Raw genomic sequence first — 25,375 nt, forward strand, 5'->3', positions numbered from 1 at the left:
AAGGCCTTCATTGTCCATCATTTCTGTTCCTGTTTGGGTCACTTGGTGGCTTTGTCTTTGACTTGTTAGTTGTTTCTCTATCTTCTGTGTCTTTGTAGAGAATTTTCTTGACCCACACTCACTGCCTCAAAGACTAGACATTTGAGAGAGTGTTAAGTACTTGAAGAAGACTCAGATCTAGAAGCAGCTACGTTAGATGATCAGACCTCATACACTGCCACTTGGAAGATGAGGTGTGGTCATGGGGTTCAGTTTCAGAAATGTGTTCTCTCTGTTGATCGTTTCTGGAGGAAGAAACATGGGGATGTGTTTAGAGGGAGGATATGCCAGCTACTTGCCATAGGAAGTCTAGAAAAGGCAGCCATAGTGAGGTCACTATTTCAAAAGGAGTAAGAAGGAATGTATTGGGCAGGAAAGAGTGTGCACAGACTCTTCTAGGTGAATCAGGTGAGCTGTGTTCTATCTGCGGAGAACTAGTGATGGTGGGGCAGACCAGACATCTTCCCCTCCACTTGTCATAGGGGTCTGAGAAGGGAAACATGGGGCAGAATTGGGAATCGATCTGTAACACTGCTTTTAAACTAAGTGCCATATTTCACATTAGACTTGCAGAACTGGAAGATTTAATGTCAATTAGAGTTAATGTTGTTTTACCAGTAGAAAAAAAATGATATTAGAACAACAACAAAACAGTTTGTGGGTATCTATTAAATTAAGTTTCCGTTTGTTATATAAATGTAAGATTAATTTTTCAAATGGCCTTTTTTTTAAAGCTAACAAATGGCATTTGGCTGGCTCTAGTGTTAACAATTTATTCTCTTTTACTGAAACATCAGTTAAGAATAACCTCATATTCTTTTATTTAAAATAAGGCTCTCGGCCAGCACAGTGGCTCACACCTATAATCAGCACTTTGGGAGGCCGAGGTGGGCAGATCGCTTGAGGTCAGGAGTTTGAGACCAGCCTGGCCAACATGGTGAAACCCCTCCTCTACTAAAAATAGAAAAATTAGCTGGTGTAGTGGTGCGTGCCTATGATCCCAGCTACTCAGGAGGCTGAGTCAAGAGAATCGCTTGAACCCAGGAGGCAGAGGTTGCAGTGAGCTGAGATTGCGCCACTGCACTCCAGCCTGGGTGACAGAGTGAAACTCCATCTCAAAAATAAAATAAGGCTCTCTATACTTAAACCCTTCTACCATTAATCCCCTTAGATATATCTGTGGCATTTCTGAGGCGTAGCAGCACTGGATTGAATGATGTTTAGCCCTCTTGTGATGTGAAGATCGAAGCTGACAAACTACCGAACATTGACTTCCTGCTGTCATCACTAACTGACAGGAGAGCTTAGTCTTTCTTCTTTCAGTTTCTGTCCATACTCACTTATCCATTTCATCTTAATCCCTTTGATTGACCTTACTATTTTTATGTTTATAGACAGAGGCAGCCTTGTCAAAACAAAATTTAAAAAAGCACGGCTGGCCAGGTGCAGTGGTTCACGCCTGTAATCCCAGCACTTTGGGAGGCCGAGGTGGGCAGATCATCTGAGGTCAGGAGTTCGAGACCAGCCTGACCAACATGGTGAAACCCTGTCTCTACTAAAAATACAAAAATTAGCCAGGCGTGGTGGCGGGCGCCTGTAATCCCAGCTACTCGGAAGGCTGAGGCAAGAGAATCACTTGAACCCAGGAGGCAGAGGTTGCAGCGACCCAAGATTGTGCCACTGCACTCCAGCATGGGCAACAGAGCAAAATTCTGTCTCAAAAAAAAAAAAAAAAAAAAAAAGCACAACTAAGTGTTCCTTAATGATAGGTGGGGTTGGGAGCAAGAGGATGGGGACCTATCTTTTCCTTCTAGGAAATAAGGGTTCCTCTCTGTTATTAGAGTTTGATAAATTGAAAGTGTCCATTGGTTGGCATACGGTTCTTTAGGATGATTGACAGTGGCAGTACCTGGACTAAGGTGACTTTAGCTTGTTTTGGATGATTCTGTCTTGTCTTTCTGACCTTAGGACCTTCTACCGCTTTGAGGCTGTGTGGGATAGCTCTCTGCATAACTCCCTTCTTCTGAACCGAGTGACACCCTATGGAGAAAAGATCTACATGACCTTGTCGGCCTACCTAGAGGTGAGGAGACTCGGAACTTCAGTTGATGCCAACAGTCAGCCCTGAACAGTGTGCAGGTTACAGCAGGAAGTGGTCAGTGAAGATTCCACTTGTTTTGTCCTCTTTCTTCCTCCACATCCTTAAGTTTTTCATTTTATTATACTTTGCTAACTCTTCTGATTATATTAGATTCTATTCCTGGGTTCTGTTTACTCAAAAAATCACATGACTTTCATTCCAGCTTCAGCTTTAGTAGCCTAATCACCATTGTTTGAAGAATGTGTGATTTTTAAGAAAATGTCACCTCTTGTTTTTGTAGTTGTGGACAGAGTGTAATAGTGGTTAACAGCCCAGACCCAAGACCCAGCCTGTCGGTTCAAATCCCTGTGCTACCACTTACTTCCTCTATGTCCTTGGAGAAACTCTTTGCCTCAGTTTCCTCACCTATCAGGAGAAACAACATTTGCCTCAGATAAAAATAAATGCATCTCTAAGGAGTACTACCTACTCTTGCATATATTATCCATTGGGTGGCTGTTGAAATAATTGGTGGAGCTGAAATCCTTCAGTTCTCACAACTGGGACTAGCTTTCCAAATACATTCGTGTATAGACTCTAGTCACAGTATTCTGCCTGCACTTCATCAGCACCTACCCTGTCTGCTTTCAGCTGGATCATTGCATCCAGCCAGCTGTCATCACCAAGGATGTGTGCATGGTCTTCTACTCCCGAGATGCCAAGATCTCACCACCACGCTCTCTGCGTAGCCTCTTTGGCAGTGGCTACTCAAAGTCACCAGATTCGTAAGTTTTTCACACAAGTTAGCTTCCAGTTTGTTTGTTCAGTACAACAGAATCATTAGTCCTTAAGTATCCTCGGCTTACTGTCTCACGGTTAGTTTACAGTTTATGAACCATTTTGGTAACTGACACCTGAAATGTACTGACTTGCATGCTGACATTTAATAAAATGTTGATGGATGGATGAGTTATGAGGGAAGAAAGGAGTATTACATTGTGAACACGTCTAAAACAATTTTGCAAAGAGTAAATTTGCAAAGACTTTTAAATGTCATCATTATTATTTCTAACAGAGTACCATTGAAATTTTCTTCTTTTTAAGATTTGTTATGCATATTTAAGGCGTACAAAATATGTCAGGAATAATACAGTGAAGGCCAGACACAGTGGCTCATGTCTATAATCCCAGCACGTTGTGAGGCCGAGGACTGAGAATTGCTTAAGCCTAGGAGTTTGAGACCAGCCTGGGCAACACAGACCCCATCTCCACAGAAAATTTTAAAATTACCCAGGTGTGATGACACACGCCTGTAGTCCCAGCTACTCAGGAGGCTGAGGTGGGAGGATCACTTGAGCTTGGGAGGTTGAGGCTGCAGTGAGCCATGATAGAACCACTGCATTCCAGCCTGGGTGAAACAGTGAGACCCTGTCTCAAAATTTAAAAAAAGGAAAAGGAAAAAAACAAAACAAAACAATATAATGAATGCCTGTGTATCACCGCCTAGCTTAAAATTAAGTGTTACTAATACAATAGAAGGTATTATACCTCCTACTACTCACAGTCCCCAGAAGTTGTTGATTATCGTTTCATTCTAGTCATTGTTTCCCTCATATCTTCTCTCTTATAATAAGAAAAGACAAATTTTTAGTTTTCACATTTATATTTTAAATTTTCTAGTTTATCATTCAATTTTATTCACCCTATTGAAATAGTGTTTAAAAGATAGAGATGAGGTGGGGGCATGGTGGCTTATGCCTATAATCTCAGCACTTTTTGATGCCTATAATCTCAGCACTTTCTAATGCCAAGGTGGAAGGATCACTTGAGGCCAGGAGTTCAAGACCAGCCTGGGCAACATAGTGAGACCCTATCTCTACAAAAAAATTTAAAAATTAGCCGGGTATAGTGGTGCATGCCTGAAGTCCCAACTACTCAGGAGGCTGAGGCAGAAGGATCACATTAGTCCAGGAGTTCGAGGCTGCAGCAAGTTGTGATTGCATCACTGCACTCCAGCCTGGGTGACACAGGGAAACCCTATCTCTAAAAAAATAAAATTGAGATGAAAGCAGACTCCTCTAGGAAAAGTTATGCTACTTAAGTTCAAAATAAGAGTGGTGACAAATAAGAAATGCCTATAATTATATTTGAGTCCCTGCAGAGAAGACACTATTTTAAGTAGCAGAAATTGAAATTTTCCTGTTTTTGTGCTGTAAGAGATTAAACAATTGTTTTATTTTCTTCAAATAGGAATCGAGTCACTGGCATTTACGAACTCAGCTTATGCAAAATGTCAGACACAGGTAGTCCAGGTAAGCTCTTGGCGGATTGAGGAGGTGATAGTTATCTTTGTGTATGTTTCAAGTATCCTGTATTTAGGCTGGCTGGGCACAGTGGCACACACCTGTAATCCCAGCACTTTGGGAGGCCGAGGTGGGCGGATCACCTGTGGTCAGGAGTTGGAGACCAGCCTGGCCAACATGGTGAAACCCTGTCTCTACCAAAAATACAAGAATTGGCCGGGTGTGGTGGCATGTGCCTGTAATCCTAGCTACTTGGGAGGCTGAGGCAGGAGACTTGCTTGAACCCAGGAGGCGGAGGTTGCAGTGAGCTGAGATTGTGCCACTGCACTCCAGCCTGCCTGGGCAACAGAGTGAGACTCCATCTCAAAAAAAAATAAGTAAATAAAAAATATACTGTATTTAAAAACTGGAGATTCTACCCAAGTAGGATAGATATAAAACCTTCTAGAAACCATGTGTGTTTTACAAGCCAGTTTGGTTGAGGAGGGGTGGTAGGAGTTACCTTTTTCAGAGTTGCAACATTGTTTGGTTTATGATGTACAATTGTATTAAAATTGTATCACAATATCACTAGGCTATGAGTAAAATTTGAGTTAAAAAATTCATGTGGGCTGGGCCCAGTGGCTCATGCCTGTAATCCCAACACTTTGGGAGGCCGAGGTGGGTGGATCATGAGGTCAGGAGTTTGAGACCAGCCTGGCCAATATGGTGAAACCCTGTCTCTACTAAAAATACAAAAATTAGCTGGGCATGGTGGCATGCGCCTGTGGTCCCAGCTACTCAGGAGGCTGAGGCAGAAGAATCACTTGAACCTGGGAGGCGGAGGTTGCAGTGAGCCAAGTTTGCGACACTGCACTCCAGCCTGGGTGACAGCGAGACTCCGTCTCAAAAAAAAAAAAAAAAAATATTCATGTGAATTCGAATGAATTTGGTTTAGAAAACTTCATAATCATTTCTCTCCCCACTTTAGCCCAAAGATGACTTAGCAGTATAACTTTATAGATGCTATCAGACTGCAATTTAAATTTCCCATGTTTTAGAAAGTCAAATTATTGGCCGTGCACCAGGTGGTTCACACCTGTAATCCCAGCACTTTGGGAGGCCAAGGCGGGTGGATCACCTGAGTCCAGGAGTTCAAGAGCAGCCTGACCAACATGGTGAAACCCCCCTTTCTACCAGAAATACAAAAATTAGCTAGGTGTGGTGGCACATGCCTATAATCCCAGCTACTCAGGAGGCTGAGGCATGAGAATTGCTTGAACCTGGGAGGCAGAGGTTACAGTGAGCCGAGATTGTGCCACTGCACTGCAGCCTAGGTGACAGAGTAAGACTCAGTCTCAAAGAAAAAAAGAAAAAAAATCAAATTATTAAGTCAGATTTGTTCTGTATTCTTTTTAATGTGTTTTTAAACTGCTGTTGTTCCTCTAGCTAGGCGGTATTAAGCAGCACCTAGCATTTCTATGTTTGTAAACTGAAACATGAACAAAAGTTAAGGTTTTCTAATAGCATTTGATTAATGTGAGTTTGAGTCATTTTACAGAATATACATGGAAAACAAGTCAGGGCCCACAGGCAAGACTTAGATAAGTAAAGAAGACTTTGAGCATGAATCCAAGTAGCACCTAATTATTATAATATCCAGATAGTTCCTTGAGGAATTTTTTAAATTAATATAAATTCATGTATTTAATATGTAAAACCAGTATAATACTCAAAAAAATTAACAGGAAATAAGAGAGGCTAAAGCTCTCTGTCATCTGTCAGCCAGTGAGCTACTGTGTGTATGTGTGTGTGTGTTCCCTTCTGTCTTTTTTAAAATTTTTATTTTTAGGGACAGGATCTATTTTTTTTTTTTTTTTTTTTTTGAGACAGAGTCTCACTCTGTCGCCCAGGCTGGAGTGCAGTGGCGCTATCTCGGCTCACTGCAAGCTCCGCCTCCTGGGTTCATGCCATTCTCCTGCCTCAGCCTCCCAAGTAGCTGGGACTACAGGCGCCCGTCACCACGCCCGGCTAATTTTTTTGTATTTTTAGTAGAGGCGGGGTTTCACCATGTTGGCCAGGATGGTCTTGATCTCCTGACCTCGTGATCCACCCGCCTTGGCCTCCCAAAGTGCTAGGATTACAGGCATGAGCCACTGCGCCCAGCCTAGGTACAGGATCTTACTGTTGCTCAGGCTGGAGTGCTGTGGTGTGATCAGAGCTCACTGCAGCCTCCAACTCCTGGGCTCATGCCACTACACCTGGCCAATTTTTTAATTTTTGGTAGAGACAGGGTCTTACCGTGTTGCCCAGGCTGGTCTTGAACTCCTGGGCTCAAGTGGTTCTACCACCTTGGCCTCCCAAAGTGCTGAGATTACAGCATGAGCCACTGTGCCTGGCCCTCCCCCTTGTTTCATCTAGGTATATTTTTATTTATTTGCAATCATAGTGTATAGACTTTTTTTTTTTTTAAGACGGAATCTTGCTCTGTCGCCTAGCCTGGAGTGCAGTGGCGTCATCTTGGCTCACTGCAACCTCTCCCTCCCGGGTTCAAGCGATTCTCCTGCCTCAGCCTCCTGAGTAGCTGGGTTTGCAAGCACCTGCCACCACGCCCGGCTAATTTTTGTATTTTTAGTAGAGATGGGGTTTCACTATGTTGGCCAGGCTGGTCTCGAACTCCTGACCTCAGGTGATAGCCCACCTCAGCCTCCCAAAGTGCTGGGATTACAGGCGTGAGCCATCACTCCCGGCTCCATAGTGCATAGACTATTACAGACTATTTAATATTTCTACATTTTCACCTAACATCATAATTTTATCATTTTCTTAAATTGCATCCCAGTCTTCATAATTATCAAAGAATGTAAAACTCAGTTTTTAAAAACGTTCAGTTGCTTTGGTATTTAAACAAAATCCCATATATCTTGAGACCAAACTGTCTTAGTTTGCTACGTATAAGAATTATTAATTCGTGGCCAGGTGCAGTGGCTCACGCCTGTAATCCCAGCACTTTGGGAGGCCAAGGCGGGCAGATCATGAGGTCAGGAAATCGAGACCATCCTGGCTAACACAGTGAAACCTGGTCTGTACTAAAAATACAAAAAATTAGCTGTGCATGGTGGCGGGCACCTGTAGTCCCAGCTACTCGGGAGGCTGAGGCAGGAGAATGGCATGAACCCGGGAGGCGGAGCTTGCAGTGAGCTGAGATCACGCCACTGCACTCCAGCCTGGGCGACAGAGCGAGACTCCGTCTCAAAAAAAACAAACAAAAAAAATTATTAATTCGTTTTGACCTAAACTTGGAATTCAATTTTTTTCTGAAACAAAAACTTGTTTCCGGCCGGGCGCGGTGGCTCACGCTTGTAATCCCAGCACTTTGGGAGGCTGAGGCGGACGGATCACGAGGTCAGGTGATCGAGACCACGGTGAAACCCCGTCTCTACTAAAAATACAAAAAATTAGCTGGGCGTGGTGGCGGGCGCCTGTAGTCCCAGCTCCTCGGAGAGGCTGAGGCAGGAGAATGGCGTGAACCCGGGAGGCGGAGCTTGCAGTGAGCCGAGATTGCGCCATTGCACTCCAGCCTGGGTGACAGAGTGAGACTCCGTCTCAAAAAAAAAAACCAAAAAAAAAACTTGTTTCCTCTTGTCTTAGGCATGCAGAGAAGGAGAAGAAAAATCTTAGATACATCAGTGGCATATGTGCGGGGAGAAGAGAACTTAGCAGGCTGGCGGCCCCGTGGAGACAGCCTCATCCTTGAGCACCAGTGGGAGCTGGAGAAGCTGGAGCTCCTACATGAGGTATCCAGGGGCAGGGTTGCTCAGATGCAAGAACTCTCGGACAAGATTGCCAAAGTATCAGTCTTCCTCCCCCCTGCTGCATGTGATCATAGCTTTTCACTTTTCTCTCCTGAGATCTTAACTAGCTTTGTGTTTGCTATAGCAGTAGTATTGATCTTCTCAGGTGGAAAAAACCCGCCACTTTTTGCTGCTGCGTGACAGACTTGGTGACAGCATCCCCAAATCCCTGAGCGACTCGTTATCCCCCAGCCTCAGCAGTGGGACCCTCAGCACCTCCACCAGTATCTCCTCTCAGATCTCAACCACCACCTTTGAAAGCGCCATCACACCCAGCGAGAGCAGTGGCTACGATTCAGCAGACATCGAAAGCCTGGTGGACCGAGAGAAAGAGCTGGCTACCAAGGTGTGAATCCCTTCCTCTTTGCTGAACGTCTTCCCACAAGGCTCCACAAACTAGCCTCTCAGTTTATTCATTTTCAACACCTTTGTTCGAGGTGTTTGAAGGCCTGTGATAATACTGTGAATGTAGAAATAAAAAGATGCAGTTCTTACCCTCAACAAGTTTACAGGGCCAGGCTCAGTGCCTCATGCCTGTTATCCCACCACTTTGGGAGGCTGAAGCAAAGGGATTGCTTGAGCCCAGGAGTTAAAGACAAGCCCAGGCTAACATAGTGAGACCTTGTCTCTACAAAAACAAAAATTAGGCCAGGCATGGTGGCTCACGCCTGTAATCCTAGCACTTTGCAGGGCTGAGGCAGGTGGATTACCTGAGGTCTGGAATTCGAGACCAGCCTGGCCAACATGGTGAAACCCTATCTCTACAAAAAATACAAAAATTAGCCAGGCGTGGTGGTGGGTGCCTGTAATCCCAGCTACTCAGGAGCCTGAGGCAGGAGAATTGCTTGAACCCGGGAGGTGGAGATTGCAGTGAGCCGAGATAGCTCCACTGCACTCCAGTGTGAGCAACAGAGTGACACTCTATCTCAAAAAATAAAATAAAATAATAAAAAATTTAAAAATATAAAGGTTACAGAATATTAGGTCACAAGCATATAATAGAGGTGTGTGTTTCAAATGCTATGGGAGTCAGAGGAGAAGTGTCTATAGTGGGGAGCTCATGAGCTGACCTTGGAAGGATGCGCAGGAGGGAGGCAGTGGTGTCCTGCGTGATCAGTCTGGGGGAATTCATGTGGGACTGGAACAGGAGGTGTGGAGTGAAGAATCTTGTATACTGCACTGAAGAGTTTAGCATGGATGATGGGAGCAAGGCAGAAATATTTTAAACAGGTATTTGTGTTTAAGAAAGATTTCTGACCAGGCACGGTGGCTCACTCCTGTAATCCCACCACTTTGAGAGGCCGAGGTGGGTGGATCACAAGGTCAGGAGATCGAGACCATCCTGGCCAACATGGTGAAACCCGTGTCTACTAAAAATACAAAAATTAGCCGAACGTGGTGGCATGCGCCTGTAGTCCCAGCTACTAAGGAGGCTGAGGCAGGAGAATCGCTTGAACCCTGGAGGCGGTGGTTGCAGTAAGCCGAGATCGCGCCACTGCACTCCAGCCTGAGCAACAGAGTGAGATGCCGTCTCAAAAAAAAAAAAAAAGATTTCTCTGGCAGCAATAAAGAGAATGGATTGATGGTGAAGAGATATGCTGAGGAAGGGAGAATTCTTTATTACAGTAATCCGATGAGAAATGATAAAAGCTTTTTAAAATTTTATTTTTTTTTTGAGATGGAGTCTCACTCCAGTCACATAGGCTGGGATGCAGTGGTGTGATCTTGGCTCACTGCAACCTCCACTTCCCAGGTTCAAGCGATTCTCCTTCCTCAGCCTCCCAAGTAGCTTGGAGTACAGGCATGTGCCACCACACCTGGCTAATTTTTGTATTTTTAGTAGAGATGGAGTTTCACCATGTTGGCCAGGCTGGTCTTGAACTCCTGACCTCAGGTGATCCACCCACCTCAGCCTCCCAAAGTGCTAGGATTACAGGTGTGTGGACACCCAGCCAGATAAAAGCTTTTTAAAGAAGGCAGAGGTGGCCAGGTACGGTGACGCACGCCTGTAATCCCAGCACTTTGGGAGGCTGAGGCAGGCAGATTGTGAGGTCAAGAGATCACTATGGTGTTTTTATTTTTTATTTTTATTTTTATTAAATTTTTTTTTTTGAGATGGAGTCTTCCTCTGTGGCCCACACTGGAGTGCAGTGGCATGATCTTGGCTCACTGCAGCCTTCACCTCCCAGGTTCAAGTGGTTCTTCTGCCTCAGCCTCCTGAGTAGCTGGGATTATAGGTGTGCGCCACCATGCCCAGCTCATTTTTTGTAGGTTTTTTTTTTGGAGAGGGGATAGTGTCTCACTCTGCTTCCAGGCTAGAGTGCAGTGGTATGATCTCGGCTCACTGCAACCTCCACTTCCTGGGTTCAAGTGATTCTCCTTCCTCAGCCTCCCGAGTAGCTGGGATTACAGGCACCCACCATGACGCCCAGCTAATTTTTGTATTTTTAGTAGTGATGGGGTTTCACCATGTTGGCCAGGATGATCTCGATCTCCTGACCTCGTGATCCACCTGCCTCAGCCTCCCAAAGTGCTGGGATTACAGGCATGAGCCATCACACCCAGCCAAAACCATGGTGTTTTTAGTAATTCACTTTGGTAATCTTGAGAAAGGCTTTTTTAAGCCACTTGCTTTATCTTTATTAGACATACATAGAACTTCCCTTGCTATATACTTAGTTCTAATTTCTAGAGCTGTTTGGGCAACATCGGAGCTGCACTGTTGGTTTAGGATTTGTTATTTCCCCTCCTGCCTTGCATCCAGGGCTTCATTTAGTCATGAGGTTTTTGTTTGTTTGTTTTTAAATTTACTGGTTTATTAGAAAGGACAGTGCAAAGGAGACCAATGCATTGAACAGCAGATGGACGAATGCATAGGGAGAAGAGATGTGGAGCTTCCATGCCCTCCCCAGGAACTCAGCCCTTCAGGAGCCTCCACGTGGTCAGCTATCCCGAGGCTCCTGGCTGTTGACATTTTATGTTCAGCTTGCACTCTCTTTCTCTTCTTTAGTGCCTGCAACTTCTCACCCACACTTTCAACAGAGAATTCAGCCAGGTGCACGGCAGCATCAGTGACTGTAAGGTGAGCACATTGACTGTAATTTTTAGCCAGTGTGTTGATAACTGATTTCTCCACAGCAGCCCACATTACCTATTCCTGGTTTTTGCTGCTTTTAAGCAACTTGTCATGGGCATAGCATTGTATTTGAAAATTTATGACATACTGCTCTGGTATTCATTCTGATTTTTCAGAGTCTGAACACTGACTTCTGAAGATAAAAGGACTCCTTTGTGTCTCTTAGAGTGATTATCAGATGGGAAACATTTTGGCTTTTTCATGACTACTTTGGGGGAGAATATTCTATAGGGAGGTGGTATGTTATTCTATGCCAGGGTACAAGGAAACCCTGAGGTTCCTGGTGGCATAAAGTTTTATTGACTTCAGCAAAGAGTGAAGTAAACACTTCAGAGAATTTCTGTGTTATTCACTCAATTCTAGTCAGCTTGACCTTAAACCCTCCCAGCTCATTCCTGCCTTGGGGTCTTTGCACACCTACTGTTTCTTTGCCTGGACTTGCCTTTCTCCAGGTATTGCCATGGTTGGCTCCCTTACATCTTTCATTTTTCTACTCCATTATCACCTCCTGTGAGTGGACTTGTTAACACCTGATAATAAATCTGACAGGTGTCTGAAACTTTCTACCCACCCTTCTTTCCTGCTTTATTTTTTGCTATAGCACTAATTACTACCTGATGCTTTTTAAAGTGTTTGTTGAGTGGTTTATTGTCTGTCTTAAGCTCCAGGGAGGCAGATCCTCTGCCATATTATTAGAACAATGCCTAGTACACGGAAGGCGCACCACTGTAATACCACTCATATTAATTCAGGGGCTGGGTGTGGTGGCGCATACCTGTAATCCCAGCACTTTGGAAGGCCAAGATGAGAGGATCGCTTGAGGCCAATAGGTTGAGACCAGCCTGGGCAATATAGCACAAATACCCTATCTCTACAAAAACATTTTTGAAAAATTAGCCAAATGTGGTGGTACACAACTATAGTCCTAGCTACTCAGGAGGCCAAGGCAGGATTGCCTGAGCCCAGGAGTTTGAGACTGCAGTGAGGTATGATTGTGCCATTGCACCCCAACCTGTGTGACAGTATTTTTTTGTCTCTTAATAATAATGGACTGGGGGGCCAGCTGTGGTGGCTCATGCCTGTAATCCCAACACTTTGGGAGGCCGAGGCGGGCAGATCACCTGAGGTCGGGAGTTTGCGACCAGCTGACCAACATGGAGAAACCCCATCTCTACTAAAAATACAAAATTAGCCGGGTGTGGTGGCGCATGCCTGTAATACCAGCTACTCAGGAGTCTGAGGCAGGAGAATTGCTTGAACCTGGGAGGTGGAGGTTGCGGTGAGCGAAGATCGCGCCATTGCACTCCAGCCTGGGCAACAAGAGTGAAACTCCGCCTCAAAAAGGAAAAAACAAAAAACAAAAAAACAAAATAATGGGCCAGGCATGGCGGCTCATGCCTGTAATCCCAAAACTTTGGGAGGCCGAGGTGGGTGGATCATCTGAGGTTGGGAGTTTGAGACCAGCCTGACCAACATGGAGAAACCCTGTCTCTACTAAAAATACAAAATTAGCTGGGCATGGTGGCACATGCCTGTAATCCCAGCTACTCAGGAGGCTGTGGCAGGAGAATTGCTTGAACCCGGGAGGTGGAGGTTGCGGTGAGTCGAGATCGCACCACTGCACTCCAGTCTGGGCGACAGAGCGAGACTTTTCGTCTCTCCAAAAATAAATAAATAAATAAAGATAATGCAGGAGAGGCCGGTGACAGTGGCTCACATCTGTAATCCTGCCAGCTTGGGAGGTCAAGGTCGATGGATCTCTTGAGGCCAAGAGTTCAAGACCAGCCTGGGCAACATGACAAAAACCCCATCTCCACAAAAAAATACAAAAATTAGTTGGGTGTGGTGGTGTGCACCCGTAGTCCCAGCTACTCAGGAAGCTGAGATGGGAGGATCACTTGAGTACTGGAGGCTGAGGCTACAGTGAGCCAACATCGCACCACTGCACTCCAGCCTGGTAGACATAGCAAGACCTTATCTCGAAAAAGAAAATAATAATAATAATAATAATAATAACAATGCAGGAGGGCAGTCGGAACATAAAAAACCAACCTTGCCCCTTTTATAAATGTCTTGATTCTTAGTGTGGCACTTAGGCCATAAAATATTTGTGGGCTTGTTTTTTTTCTTTTTTGAAAATATTTTCACCAGTTGTGGTGGTACACGCTTGTAGTCCCAGGTACTCAGGAAGCCAGGGCACAGGAGGATCGCTGGAGCCCAGGAGTTGGAGGCCACAGGAAGCTAGGATTGCATCACTGCCCTCCAGCCTGGGCAATAGAGCAAGGCCTTGTCTCTTAAAATTTTATTTATGTATTTATTTATTGATAAATAATAATTGTATGTATAGGCTTGTTTTCTTAAATGACCTTCTGAAACAAGATGTATCCAAGTGAGGCTCTGGTTGTTGAAACTCCCTATTGTTATTGTAGAGGCAGCTTTTTTCAGCTGAATGTAACTTGTAGTGTTCGGTTTGCTTCCAGTTGTCTGATATCTCTCCAATTGGACGGGATCCCTCTGAGTCCAGTTTCAGCAGTGCCACCCTCACTCCCTCCTCCACCTGTCCCTCTCTGGTAGACTCTAGGAGCAACTCTCTGGATCAGAAGTAAGTACCCAGATTTCACTGAGAGAAGTCAATCTGCGAACCAAGGTAAATGTCAACCTTCCTCTAGCTCAATGGTTCTTGACTGAAGGCAGCACCTTCCCCCTAGGCAGCATTTGGAAATGTGTGGGAGCCTTTTTGGCTATCACAGTGACTGGAGAGGTGCTAGCTACTGGCATCTCTTCACATCACAGCTTACTAACCTTCTGCATCATCAACTCATCCTGACTGTCTTCTTCATCCCTTTCTGCTAGTTTTGTCCTCCATTCCTACCCCTGCTTGTCTCCCCAGTCATAATACCAGACATAGGAAGTGCTATCTTGGGAAAAATATTTTGAAACTGTTTTGGAAAAAAATATTTCGGTTCCACAGCAAATTATATAGGTAAGAAAAATAAAGACAAGGCCAGGTGAAGTGGCTTCCAGCACTTTGGGATGCCAAGGCAGGAGGATTGCTTGAGGCTGGGAGTTCGAGACCAGGCTGGGCAACATAGCGATATGCCATCTCTACAAACAATAAATAAGATAGCCAGGCGTGGTGGTCTGTGCCTGTGGTCCCAGCTACTCGGGAGGCTGAAGTGGGAGGATCGCTTGAATCCAGGAGTTCAGGGTTGCAGTGAGGTTTTATTATTGCACCACTGCATTCCACCCTGGGCGACAGAGCAAGACCCTGTCCCTAAAAAAAAAAAGGAAAGAAAAAGACAAATTTAGTCTCGAGTCCATGATTCATCATCATAATCCATTCTTTGCAACACACCCTCTTGTGCATCTCCATCAATTATGCCCACCAGGTTATCATCCACCTGTCTATCTTATTGTACCAACTCTGACACAGGCAAAGGTGGCTGGAGAAAATAACACAACCAGGTAATTTCATTAAATTTAGGATGCCACAGACTGTAGGGACTATTCTGTACCACTAAGAAAAGAAGAAAAAGCACTGGCAACTAACTTAAGCATGCCATCAATTATAAGATGAATCCCAATTTAAGAAATGGTGGCTGAGTGCAGTGGCTCATACCTGTAATCCCAGCACTTTCGGGGGCTGAGGTGGGAGGATTGCTTCAGCCCACAAGTTTGAGACCAGCCTGGGCAACATAGGGAGACCCCCATCTCTACAAAAAATAAATAAAATAGTTGGACATGATGGCATGCGCCTGTGGTTCCAGCTACTCAGGAGGCTCAGTTGGGAGGGTTGCCTGAGCCCGGGAGGTTGAGGCTGCAGTGAGCCATGCTTGCACCATTGCACTCCAGCCTGGGTGACAGAGCAAGAAATCAGCCAGGCATAGGGGCATGTACCTGTAATCCCAGCTACTGGGGAGGCTGAGGCAGGAAGATTGGTTGAACCTGGGAGGCAGAGGTTGCAATGAGCTGAGATTGCACCGCTGCATGCCAGCTCGGGTGACAGAGCAAGACTCTATTTCTTTTTTTTTTTTGAGACGGAGTCTCGCTCTATTGCCCGGGCTGGAGTGCAGTGGCGCAATCTCGGCTCACTGCAAGCTGCCGCCTCTCAGGTTCATTCCATTCTCCTGCTTCAGCCTCCCAAGTAGCTGGGACTACAGGTGCCCGCCACTACACCCAGCTAATTTTTTATTTTATTTTGTTTATTTATTTATTTTTGAGACGGAGTTTTGCTCTCGTTGCCCAGGCTAGATTGTAGTGGCGCAATCTCGGCTCACTGCAACCTCCGCCTTCCGGTTTCAAGTGATTCTCCTGCCTCAGCCTCCAAAGTAGCTGAGATTACAAGGCGCCCACCACCATGCCCAGCTATTTTTTTTGTATTTTTAGTAGAGATGGGGTTTCACCATTTTGGTCAGGCTAGTCTCGAACTGCTGACCTCGTGATCCACCCACCTCGGCCTCCCAAAGTGCTGGGATTACAGGCATGAGCCACCACACCCGGCCACACCCAGCTAATTTTTTGTAGTTTTAGTAGAGATGGGGTTTCACCATGTTAGCCAGGATGGTCTCGGTCTCCTGACCTCATGATCTGCCAGCCTCAGCCTCCCAAAGTGCTGGGATTACAGGCATGAGCCACCGCGCCCGGCCTTTTTTTTTTTTTTTTGAGACAGAGTCTCACTCTGTCACCCAGGCTGGAGTGCTGCAACCTCTGCCTCCCAGGTTCAAGCAATTCTCGTGCCTCAGCCTCCTGGGTAGCTGGGATTACAGGCGCCTGCCCCCACGCCCAGCTAATTTTTGTATTTTTAGTAGAGATGGGGTTTCGCCATGTTGGTCAGGCTGGTCTCAAACTCCTGACCTCAGGTGATCTGCCCACCTCAGCCTCCCAAAGTGCTGGGATTACAGGTATGAGCCACTGCACCCGGCTAACTCGATTTCAAAAAAAAAAAAAAAGAATGAAGTATAAAAAAAAAAATGGGCTTTTTAGATTTAGTGAGATACAATGCTATGTTGCTCTACAAAGATACCTAACAATACAGAGTACAGGAATTTATTTCTCACACAATAGTCATGAGGGCTGGTCCAGGTCCAGGTCAGTGGTGCAGGTCTACTCTGCACAGCCATTCAGGAACCCTGGGTCTTCCCATTTGTTTGCTTTTTCTGCCATTTTCTAAGGCAGTGGGCCTCTGAGACTTCAGTGTACATCATCATCCCCTGGGAGGCTTGCTGAAGCCCCCATGGCTCAACCCCACCCAGAGTTTCCTGTTCCATAGGTCTGGCTTGGAGTCTAAAAATTTGAGTTTTTGAAGTTTCCCAGGTGAAGCTGATGCTGCTGGCTGGGAGCACACTTTGAGAAACACCGTTTTTGGTGTGGCCATGGGACTAAAAAGAAACATATAAAGGAATAGAGTTCATATTCCAGATAATGTGTTCAGAGGGCTTTAATATAGGCAGAGAGACTAAGTGACCCAGTGGTCATCAATGATCAGTTTCCTTTCATAACTTCAGAAGGATGACACCAGTTGAATTCAGAGTTAACTTTCTGAAGCCAGCTTGTCTCCTCAGCTGAGCTCTCTGCAACTCAAGTTTGCAGCTGGGGTTTAGGGAGGGGCATTGTGTTCCTCCCAGTGAGACAGTACTCAGTATGCCTTGATCGTAACTGATGCTCTTATTACCCTTTTCTTTCTAATCTCTCTATTTTAAAGGACCCCAGAAGCCAATTCCCGGGCCTCTAGTCCCTGCCCAGAATTTGAACAGTTTCAGATTGTCCCAGCTGTGGAAACGCCCTATTTGGCCCGAGCAGGAAAAAACGAATTTCTCAATCTTGTTCCAGATATTGAAGAAATTAGACCAGGGTGAGTACTATATTGAGCAGGGATGCCAGCTATAAAAAACAAATCCACAGGAAGAAGTGACTGGCCAGCTCTTCCCTGTGAGGTCTGTACTGTAGTCTGATGCAAGCTGAGTCTGGGGTGAGAGGGCCGGCCTGGGTTTCTCCAGGTGGGTCTCATGATGCATCTGCACCCTGGCGCAGCATGTTGCCATGGCACGGTTTCGCTTTTGCTATATTACTTTGGCAGATAAGATGCTAGGCCAAATAGGTCATTTGCCTGTTTCATCGAATCTAAGGACTTGGCCTAGGTGTGGCGTATTTTGATGGTCCTCAGCACGATTATTTTCTTTTTGTGAGAAACTAACTTTTGTCATATTGTCGTTTTTAGCTCAGTGGTCTCTAAGAAAGGATACCTTCATTTCAAGGAGCCACTTTACAGTAACTGGGCTAAACATTTTGTTGTCGTCCGTCGGCCTTATGTCTTCATCTATAACAGTGACAAAGACCCTGTGGAGCGTGGAATCATTAACCTGTCCACAGCACAGGTGGAGTACAGTGAGGACCAGCAGGCCATGGTGAAGGTCCGTCCTGCCCTGTCTTGGTTTCTTATCGCTACATGTGCCCTTCCCTTTTGAGTTCTGCACTCTCTGTTATGTGGTGTGAAATTTCCCCTTTCTCTCTGGTCTTGAACTTCCTTTGTGAAGTGCTGTATGCCTAGGGAATATGGCAAGGCAGTCCCCATTGCTGTCTGTGTAGTAACTTTCATGTCTACCTGCATTTTTCTTTCAGACACCAAACACCTTTGCTGTCTGCACAAAGCACCGTGGGGTCCTTTTGCAGGCCCTCAATGACAAAGACATGAACGACTGGTTGTATGCCTTCAACCCACTTCTCGCTGGCACAATACAGTAAGAAATTGTTGTTGTTGTTGTTGTTTTTGAGATGGAGTCTCACTCTTTCTCCCTGAAGTACAGTGGCTTGGTCTTGGCTCACTGCAACCTCTGCTCCCTGGTTCAAGCGATTCTCCTGACTCAGCCTCCCCAGTAGCTGAGATTACAGGCACGCACCACCATGCCTGGCTAATTTTTGTATTTTTTGTAGAGACGGGGTTTTACCACAATGGCCAGGCTGGTCTCAAACTCCTGACCTCAAGTGATCCACCCACCTCGGCCTCCCAAAGTGCTGGGATTATAGGCGTGAGCCACTGCACCCAGCCTAGAAGTTGTTCTGTGTTTTCTTTCTCTCTTTGGCTTTTGGCTTCAGGAATATTAGGATAAATAGGAAAGGAAGTATGTTTCTTTTTTTTTTCTTTTCTTTGTTTTTTTTTTTGAGATGGAGTTTCGCTCTTGTGTGGCCCAGGCTGGAGTGCAGTGGCACGATATCGGCTCACCGCAACCTGCACCTCCTGGGTTCAAGCCATTCTCCTGCCTCAGCCTCCTGACTAGCTAGGATTACAGGTGCCTGCCACCATACCCAGCTAATTTTTTTTTTGTATTTTTAGTAGAGATGGGATTTCACCATGTTGGCCAGGCTGGTCTTGAACTCCTGACCTCAGGTGATCCACCCTCCTTGGCCTCCCAAAGTGCTGGGATTACAGGCGTGAGCCACCACGTCTGGCTTGAAAGGAAGTATTTTTCTAAATAAATTTAAAAGAGAGGAAGGACAGGAGTGTAAATTGGTTGTGGGGTGGTAATGAGGCCTCTGCATCTTGTAAGGCATTGTCATGTTCTGAACCACCAGAGAGACTCATGTGCACCAATTATTTTCCTTCTTTGTCTTTTTGTTCTCAAGAAGTCTGCAGATGGAGCTCAGGGGAGAGAGTAAAGGGAGGACAGTGAGAACCTTAATGGTCTCCCAACCTCCAGCCCTGTGATTCAGCCTCAGGTTCTCTGAGGGCTTGTGTCATGGGGTCCCGGAGGAGACAGCTTAGAGGCCTAGGCCTGCGGTGCCAAATAGGAAGATGCTCCAGGAGGGAGCCTCAGAGGGAGAGGGCTGTGAGGGGACAACACTTGTACCCAGACTTCTAATCCTACCTCCCCGTTTGTCCCCCATAGGTCAAAGCTTTCCCGCAGATGCCCGAGCCAGCCGAAATACTAAGTGACTCTGCCGAGTGCCCTCACTCGCCTTCGAGAGATAAAGAAAGCGTTACCTCTCATTTCTCTTTGTGATTCTTGACGGTGACTCTTGTATGTAATCCTGTGGCTTAACTACTTCTCCCTCCTTGTCCAGCACTTTTCTAGCTCTCCCGTTCCCCATCTCCATTGCTCTGTACTCTTTTCTTTTTTCTTGTGCTGAGAATCTTGTTAGTAGCATGTGGCCTAACAAAAGGAAAAAATGTTTTTAAACACACACACACACACAAAAAAAAAGAAAAAAAAACAAAAACAAAAAACACAAAAACTCTGAGGCGATCTGGTGAATCTCCAAATTATTGTGGGTGTACTTTGGCTTCCTTTTGTATGATAGGTCTCCATCATGACCACTTCTGATGTCTGTGCTGCTGTCACCAGGCACCTTTGTTTTTCAAGACAACATACTTTTTTTTTCTTTTCTCTGTTTGTGATATCACTTTAATTTTTCTTGGGTGGCTTAGAGACTAAGGGAGGAGACATCTGGCCTTTTTAGAACCTGAGAGGAAAAAACCAATCTTTTTTTCCCCTCTGTCTCTTTTTGCCATGGCTAATCCCTGCATTTCCATTCAGGGAAAAGGTGGTGGTGAGCATAGAACTGGAATAGTTATATTCTGAGTCAAAGTTGGGGCTTTTTAGGGCATAATTATGGAATTTTTATTTACTGGTAGATAGGAGACGAGAGGCTTTTTCAGTGGGCCTGGGACAGCGGCTGCTCTTGACCTCGTGTGAAGGGAAATGCTAAGGATGCTTCTGGTGGACTTCAGGGGACTCCAGGGTTTGGCCGTGGGCCATGACGGCGGCAGGCGATGGGATGCTTGTAGCTCCTCACAGCAGGATTCCTGCCCACTGTTTTTTCTCTGTTGGGAGGGAAGCTCTTTTCTAGGAGTGTCTCAGTTCTGTTTTTGGCATTAGTGATGGTGTTGGTACAGTTGGAATTAGTGCCATGTCATACACAAATGTTCCACAAGGCGGGAGTGTTTCACTTTCTGGTGATAAACTCGATGGTCATTGTTATGATTAAGATAATGCCAGGTAGGCCGGGCACAGTGGCTCACGCCTGTAATCCAAGCACTTTGGGAGGCCAAGGCGGGCAGATCACGAGGTCAGGAGTTCAAGACCAGCCTGACCAATATGATGAAACCCCGTCTCTACTAAAAATACAAAATTAGTCGGGTATGGTGGCACATGCCTGTAATTCCAGCTACTTGGGAGCCTGAGGCAGGAGAACTGCTTGAACCCAGGAGGTGGAGGTTGCAGTGAGCCGAGATCACGCCATTGCACTCCAGCGTGGGTGACAGAGCAAGACTCCGTCTCAGAAAAAAAAAATAATAATGCTGAGTAGTGACCTTGTGATTGTTACAGCTCCCTTTGATCAAAGAAATGTAGCTTTCAGGCATAAACTTGGAAGTCTCCCTCTGAATCCAGCAGTCGTTTTCGTTGATGCTTCTCAGGTTGAAGATGCTTTCAGTGATGCTCTCTATACTCATAAATAAGCAAATGTGGCAGGCTTTGCTTTCTGGATCCCAGGATTAAAACTAACCACAACCACTACTACAAACAAAACACAATATGCCTAGGGGCACGGATGAGCGTCCAGGGAGCCCAGGCCCCAGGCTTTGTTGCATGTTCCCTGCTCCTCTCCATCTGGTGTGGAAACACTGCCCAGGGAGGAAGGAGGAAGCTCACTGTGGACAGTCTTCTTTCCTTCTGACAGACCAGGTCATCTGGCTTCCGAGACCATCAGAGAAGATAAATCTGTCTCTTTCAGCTGCCAGTAAGTTTTCCAGGATGAGAGGGGAAAAAGCCTCCAGTGACTTCAGTTGTCTTGGGATTGTTTTACACCATCCTTTACTTCCCTTGCTCAGACCTCTCTGTTTCACCATCGCTCAGGCATTCAGGAAAGTATCTGCTCACTCCCACTTGGTGAGGTCCTCGGCCTTGAGGTTGCTGACTCTCAGGCGATAGGCAGCTGGATGACTTCCCGCTTCATGCAGCAAAGGCCAGGGGCTCGCGCGCCTCTCTAGAGTTGTTGCTAGGGAGACTTGTGTCATCGTCCACACCCTTGTTTCTCACTTCCTGGTTGGGCTCATCTCTGAAGAACAGGTCTCCCAGCTTCGCTCCTTATCACTTCATTGTGAAGAGGAGGAAAAGTGAATCACGGAGAGAGAAAGGAGAGGATAGAATCACAGGCTGCGTCTGTACCTGAAAAGTGACCAGCGGAAACTCTATGGCGGATTTTTTTTTTAACTTTCTTCCTCCTGTTAAAACATAGGTCACTAACTGTGATGTTATTTGTTTTCTAAGTGGTATGTGAGATTTTTTTAATGTAGTTAGAAGTTGCATTGTCTGATGGACACAATATGCCCTTCTGGTTCTATTCAAACCAGCAGGATCTGTCGGTGCTTAGAGATGGCTGCCTGGACTGGAATCAAATCTAATTTCAGGGAAATGAAGATGGAATTTGAAGGTCACTTTTAAAATTAAGTCATTGATGCTGCTGTTACAAAGTGTGACAGAGGATCCATGTCTGTGACACAGGATGGTGGGAAGCCTGAGAGAGAGTGAAATTATGTGATACACTGAAATAAATTTTTTCTTCTAACTCATAGAAAACTGGTTTGGAAAGTCTTTGCTTTGGAAGTGTCAGTCATTAGAACAGGCCAAACTGGACTGTCTGTTCATAGCGTGCCCGGATAAGAAGGCCTCTTAGGGAGCCAGAGGGAGCAGAGTGGTCATGTCCTGCGTGCTCTTCACCCTCTGGGGCGCCCCTGCTGCGGCTGGCAGGTGCAGACAGCCTCTGCTGGCCCCTAGCACATCCAGGGTGGGTGCTCCCTTGCCCGACAGAACCATCCCCACTGTGAAGCTGTGAGAGAAGATTTGTGGCAGGAACTGTTTATGAGGCTCTAGTTGTTGCTGTTGTGGCGGGAAAGTTAAGAAACAGAGCCCTTAAGGAAACCACCTTTATTTATTTTCTTAAATTACCCCTTTAAATAAGCAAAAAATTTAAAAGGCAGGAAAGAGAATTCTTAGGCAAATTCAGAGAAATAAGTGCTAGTTAAAACTAATCACCTCCTCCTCTCATCCTCCTTTCTCCCGTCAAAGCAAAATATGGCCTCACTACCAGCCCCAAATCAGTGCTCAGACCCTCTCTGTGTCTGTGTGCCCTCCTGGGAGTCAGTCAGCGCTCAGGCCAGGACTGTGCAGGGCCAGCCAGCCCATGCGCTAGTCAGGAGCACAGGCAAGGGCTGCTTGTGGCAGTGGCCAGGCACCTAAGCCCCAGCTCGTTGTTAAACGTGCTGATGGCAAGGGGCAATGGAGTGAGTTTCCCAACTAAGAAACCAGTATTACTTGATATATTTTTTTCCCTTCAGTCACATAAACTTCAGACAACTGCTCCTATTTTTTATGGATTTTTCAGCTCATTTCAAATGAAGGAACTAAGTCATTGTGAACTGTCTCTTGGGATCTAAAAACAAGATGACTTTTCCTGGCACATATTCCAAAGCAAAGACTTTGTGGCCTGCTGCTTATTGTCTAATTTACAGGGATATTTAATTTTGTCAGGTCTGTGTATATTTATCCAGCTATACTTACTTGCACAGTGGATTGGAGAGAAGGGATTCTCCAGTGTGCACACTCATCGGTACTCTTTCCGCATTTCCCTCATGCTGTGTCCTGCTCGGGTTCCAATGGACAGTATCAGGGCTTGTTTGACTTGGGTCTTTCAGTTTTCCTTTTGGTTCCCTTTTAAAAATGTGATTGTTAACCTGCCCCTTAAAAAGAAAAGATTCAGCCGGGTGCGGTGGCTCACGCCTGTAATCCCAGCACATTGGGAGGCCAAGGCAGGTGGATCACCTGAGGTCAGGAGTTCGAGACCAGCCTGGCCGAGATGGTGAAACCCCATCTCTACTAAAAATACAAAAAGTAGCCAGGTGTGGTGGTGTGTGCCTGTAGTCCCAGCTACTTGGGAGGCTGAGGCAGGAAAATAGCTTGAATCTGGGAGGTGGAGGCTGCAGTGAGTTGAGACTGCACCATTGCACTCCAGCCTGGGTGACAGAGCAGGACTCCGTCTCAAAAAAAAAAAAAAAAAAAAAGAAAAGATTCATTTTGCTGCTGCTCCCAGAAGGTTTGCTGGATGTGTTTACATAGGACTCTAACTTGTGTGCACTACAGTTGTTCACCAGGGCCAGTGATTCACCCCGGTGTGTGGCCAGGCCATGACTGTGTAGCAGGAATGTTTTAATTTGTGCTTCCTTAGTAAATTGAAATACCAGCTGAGAGATTATTTGCTGCTGTTGTTCAAAAGGCCATTTATGAAGTTAGTATTTGAGCCCCATAAGATCTTTAAAAAGCCTCCAATATTTAAAGGAAGAAATCAGAGTTGCTATAAAATTCACGTAAAAAGCTCATAGCCAAACGGCTGTGCTCAGATGGCTGTGCTCAGTCTGAGCTGAGGTTGGTCTCTTGCCAAACTGTGGCTGTTGTGTGTTGTTCTTCATGTCTTCGAGTTCATTTTTTTTTCATTCTGCGTATTCTGGCATCAGTTCACTTGAGTCCATCAGCCTTCTTGTATTTAAGGCATCGTCTTAGACTTTGCGGCTCTGAAGTACTTGTCTGTTGAGATTTCAAGTCTCTTGTCACCATCCTCACACATGACAACAAAACCCATAAAGCATAAGTGGCCTTTTTGAACCAAGACTTTGCAAACTGATCTCTCCCCAGTGAAGGAGTTGAGCACATTAGCAACAATGTACATGAATTTTGGATTTTCATTTTCATGTTTTATTTTGTAAATATTATCTGATGTTTGGAGCTTGAGTATACAGACTGTAAATATAGTTCTTGTATTTGTACTAATTCTGATTCTTTTGCTGTATAGCCTTAGATGTGCAATGCAGACATTATCTAACTGTGTATGGTAACCTTGCATCACGGAACTATTAGTGAACGAGGTAAAAATAATAAAGGTACAGCCAGTGCATCAGAAGGCTCTCGATGTGCATTTATTCTTGCACCCCTTGAAAGGTAATTACACAAAGATTTCTTTTCTTGATTTTCAAAGATAATACCTTTCTAAGACAGAAGTCACGATATCATCGCTTAAGTATTCCTGATATTCAAAATGGTGGTTTTTATATAACCAAGAAAGCTAATACGGTGCTGTTTCTTTGAAAGTACTTTTCTCCCAAAGATGTAAGTGGTTATTTTAGCTAGAAGATTTGTCGTTTTTCTCCTGAAGCCTCCTTGTATGCCTTCCAATAATTTTGTAGTGTTGTGTTGGCTTTTTTTTTTTTTTTTTCTTTTTGAGACAGAGTCTTGCTCTGTCACCCATGCTGGAGTGCAGTGATGTGATCTCGGGTCACTGCAACCTCTGCCTCCTGGGTTCAAGCGATTCTCCTGCCTCAGCTTCCTGAGTAGCTGGGATTACAGGCGTGTGCCACCATGCCTGGCTAATTTTTGTATTTTTTAATTATTATTATTTATTTATTTTTTTTGAGATGGAGTCTCACTCTGTCGTCCAGGCTGGAGTACAGCGGCATGATCTCGGCTCACTGCAACTTTCCGCCTCCCGGGTTCAAGCGATTCTCCCTGCCTCAGCCTCCCAAGTAGCTGGGATTACAGGCGTTCACCACAACGCCTGGCTGATTTCATGTTTAGTAGAGAGGGGTTTCACCATGTTGGCCAGGCTAGTCTCAAACTCCTGATCTTGTGATCCACCCGCCTCAGCCTCCCAAACTGCTAGGATTACAGGCGTGAGCCACCGTGCCTGGCCTATAATTATTTTTTTGAGACGGAGTTTGACTCTTGTCGCCCAGGCTGGCGTGCAATGGCACCATCTCAGCTCACTGCAACCTCTGCCTCCCCAGTTCAAGCAATTCTCTTTCCTCAGCCTCCCAAGTAGTTGCAATTACAGGTGCCCGCCACCACACCTGGCTAATTTTTAAAAATATTTTTAGTAGAGACGGGGTTTCAGCACATTGGCCAGACTGGTCTCAAACTCTTGACCTCAGGTGATCCACCCA

The 25,375-nt window shown here is 45.5% G+C and overlaps 1 protein-coding gene across 11 annotated transcripts in view; it reads left to right on the top strand.

Moving 5' to 3' along the window:
- The window catches only part of KIF1B (kinesin family member 1B), a 153,604-nt gene extending 129,265 nt beyond the window's left edge, over positions 1 to 24,339 (top strand). For 8 of the 11 annotated variants that reach the window (XM_030805033.1, XM_030805038.1, XM_030805035.1 and 5 more), the window contains 11 exons: positions 2,008 to 2,122; positions 2,771 to 2,904; positions 4,370 to 4,431; positions 8,053 to 8,198; positions 8,362 to 8,601; positions 11,266 to 11,337; positions 13,872 to 13,993; positions 17,093 to 17,242; positions 17,609 to 17,801; positions 18,010 to 18,128; positions 19,275 to 24,339. In XM_030805033.1, coding sequence (XP_030660893.1) covers positions 2,008 to 2,122; positions 2,771 to 2,904; positions 4,370 to 4,431; positions 8,053 to 8,198; positions 8,362 to 8,601; positions 11,266 to 11,337; positions 13,872 to 13,993; positions 17,093 to 17,242; positions 17,609 to 17,801; positions 18,010 to 18,128; positions 19,275 to 19,317 — 1,396 coding nt within the window. In that variant the 3' untranslated portion in view covers positions 19,318 to 24,339. The remainder of the gene's footprint in view (positions 1 to 2,007; positions 2,123 to 2,770; positions 2,905 to 4,369; positions 4,432 to 8,052; positions 8,199 to 8,361; positions 8,602 to 11,265; positions 11,338 to 13,871; positions 13,994 to 17,092; positions 17,243 to 17,608; positions 17,802 to 18,009; positions 18,129 to 19,274) is intronic. The other 3 variants (XM_030805043.1, XM_030805044.1, XM_030805045.1) reach the window with 1 other exon arrangement.
- Positions 24,340 to 25,375: the final 1,036 nt, after the last annotated feature.

Source organism: Nomascus leucogenys, chromosome 24 (assembly GCF_006542625.1).
Source record: "Nomascus leucogenys isolate Asia chromosome 24, Asia_NLE_v1, whole genome shotgun sequence".
NCBI lineage: Eukaryota > Metazoa > Chordata > Mammalia > Primates > Hylobatidae > Nomascus > Nomascus leucogenys.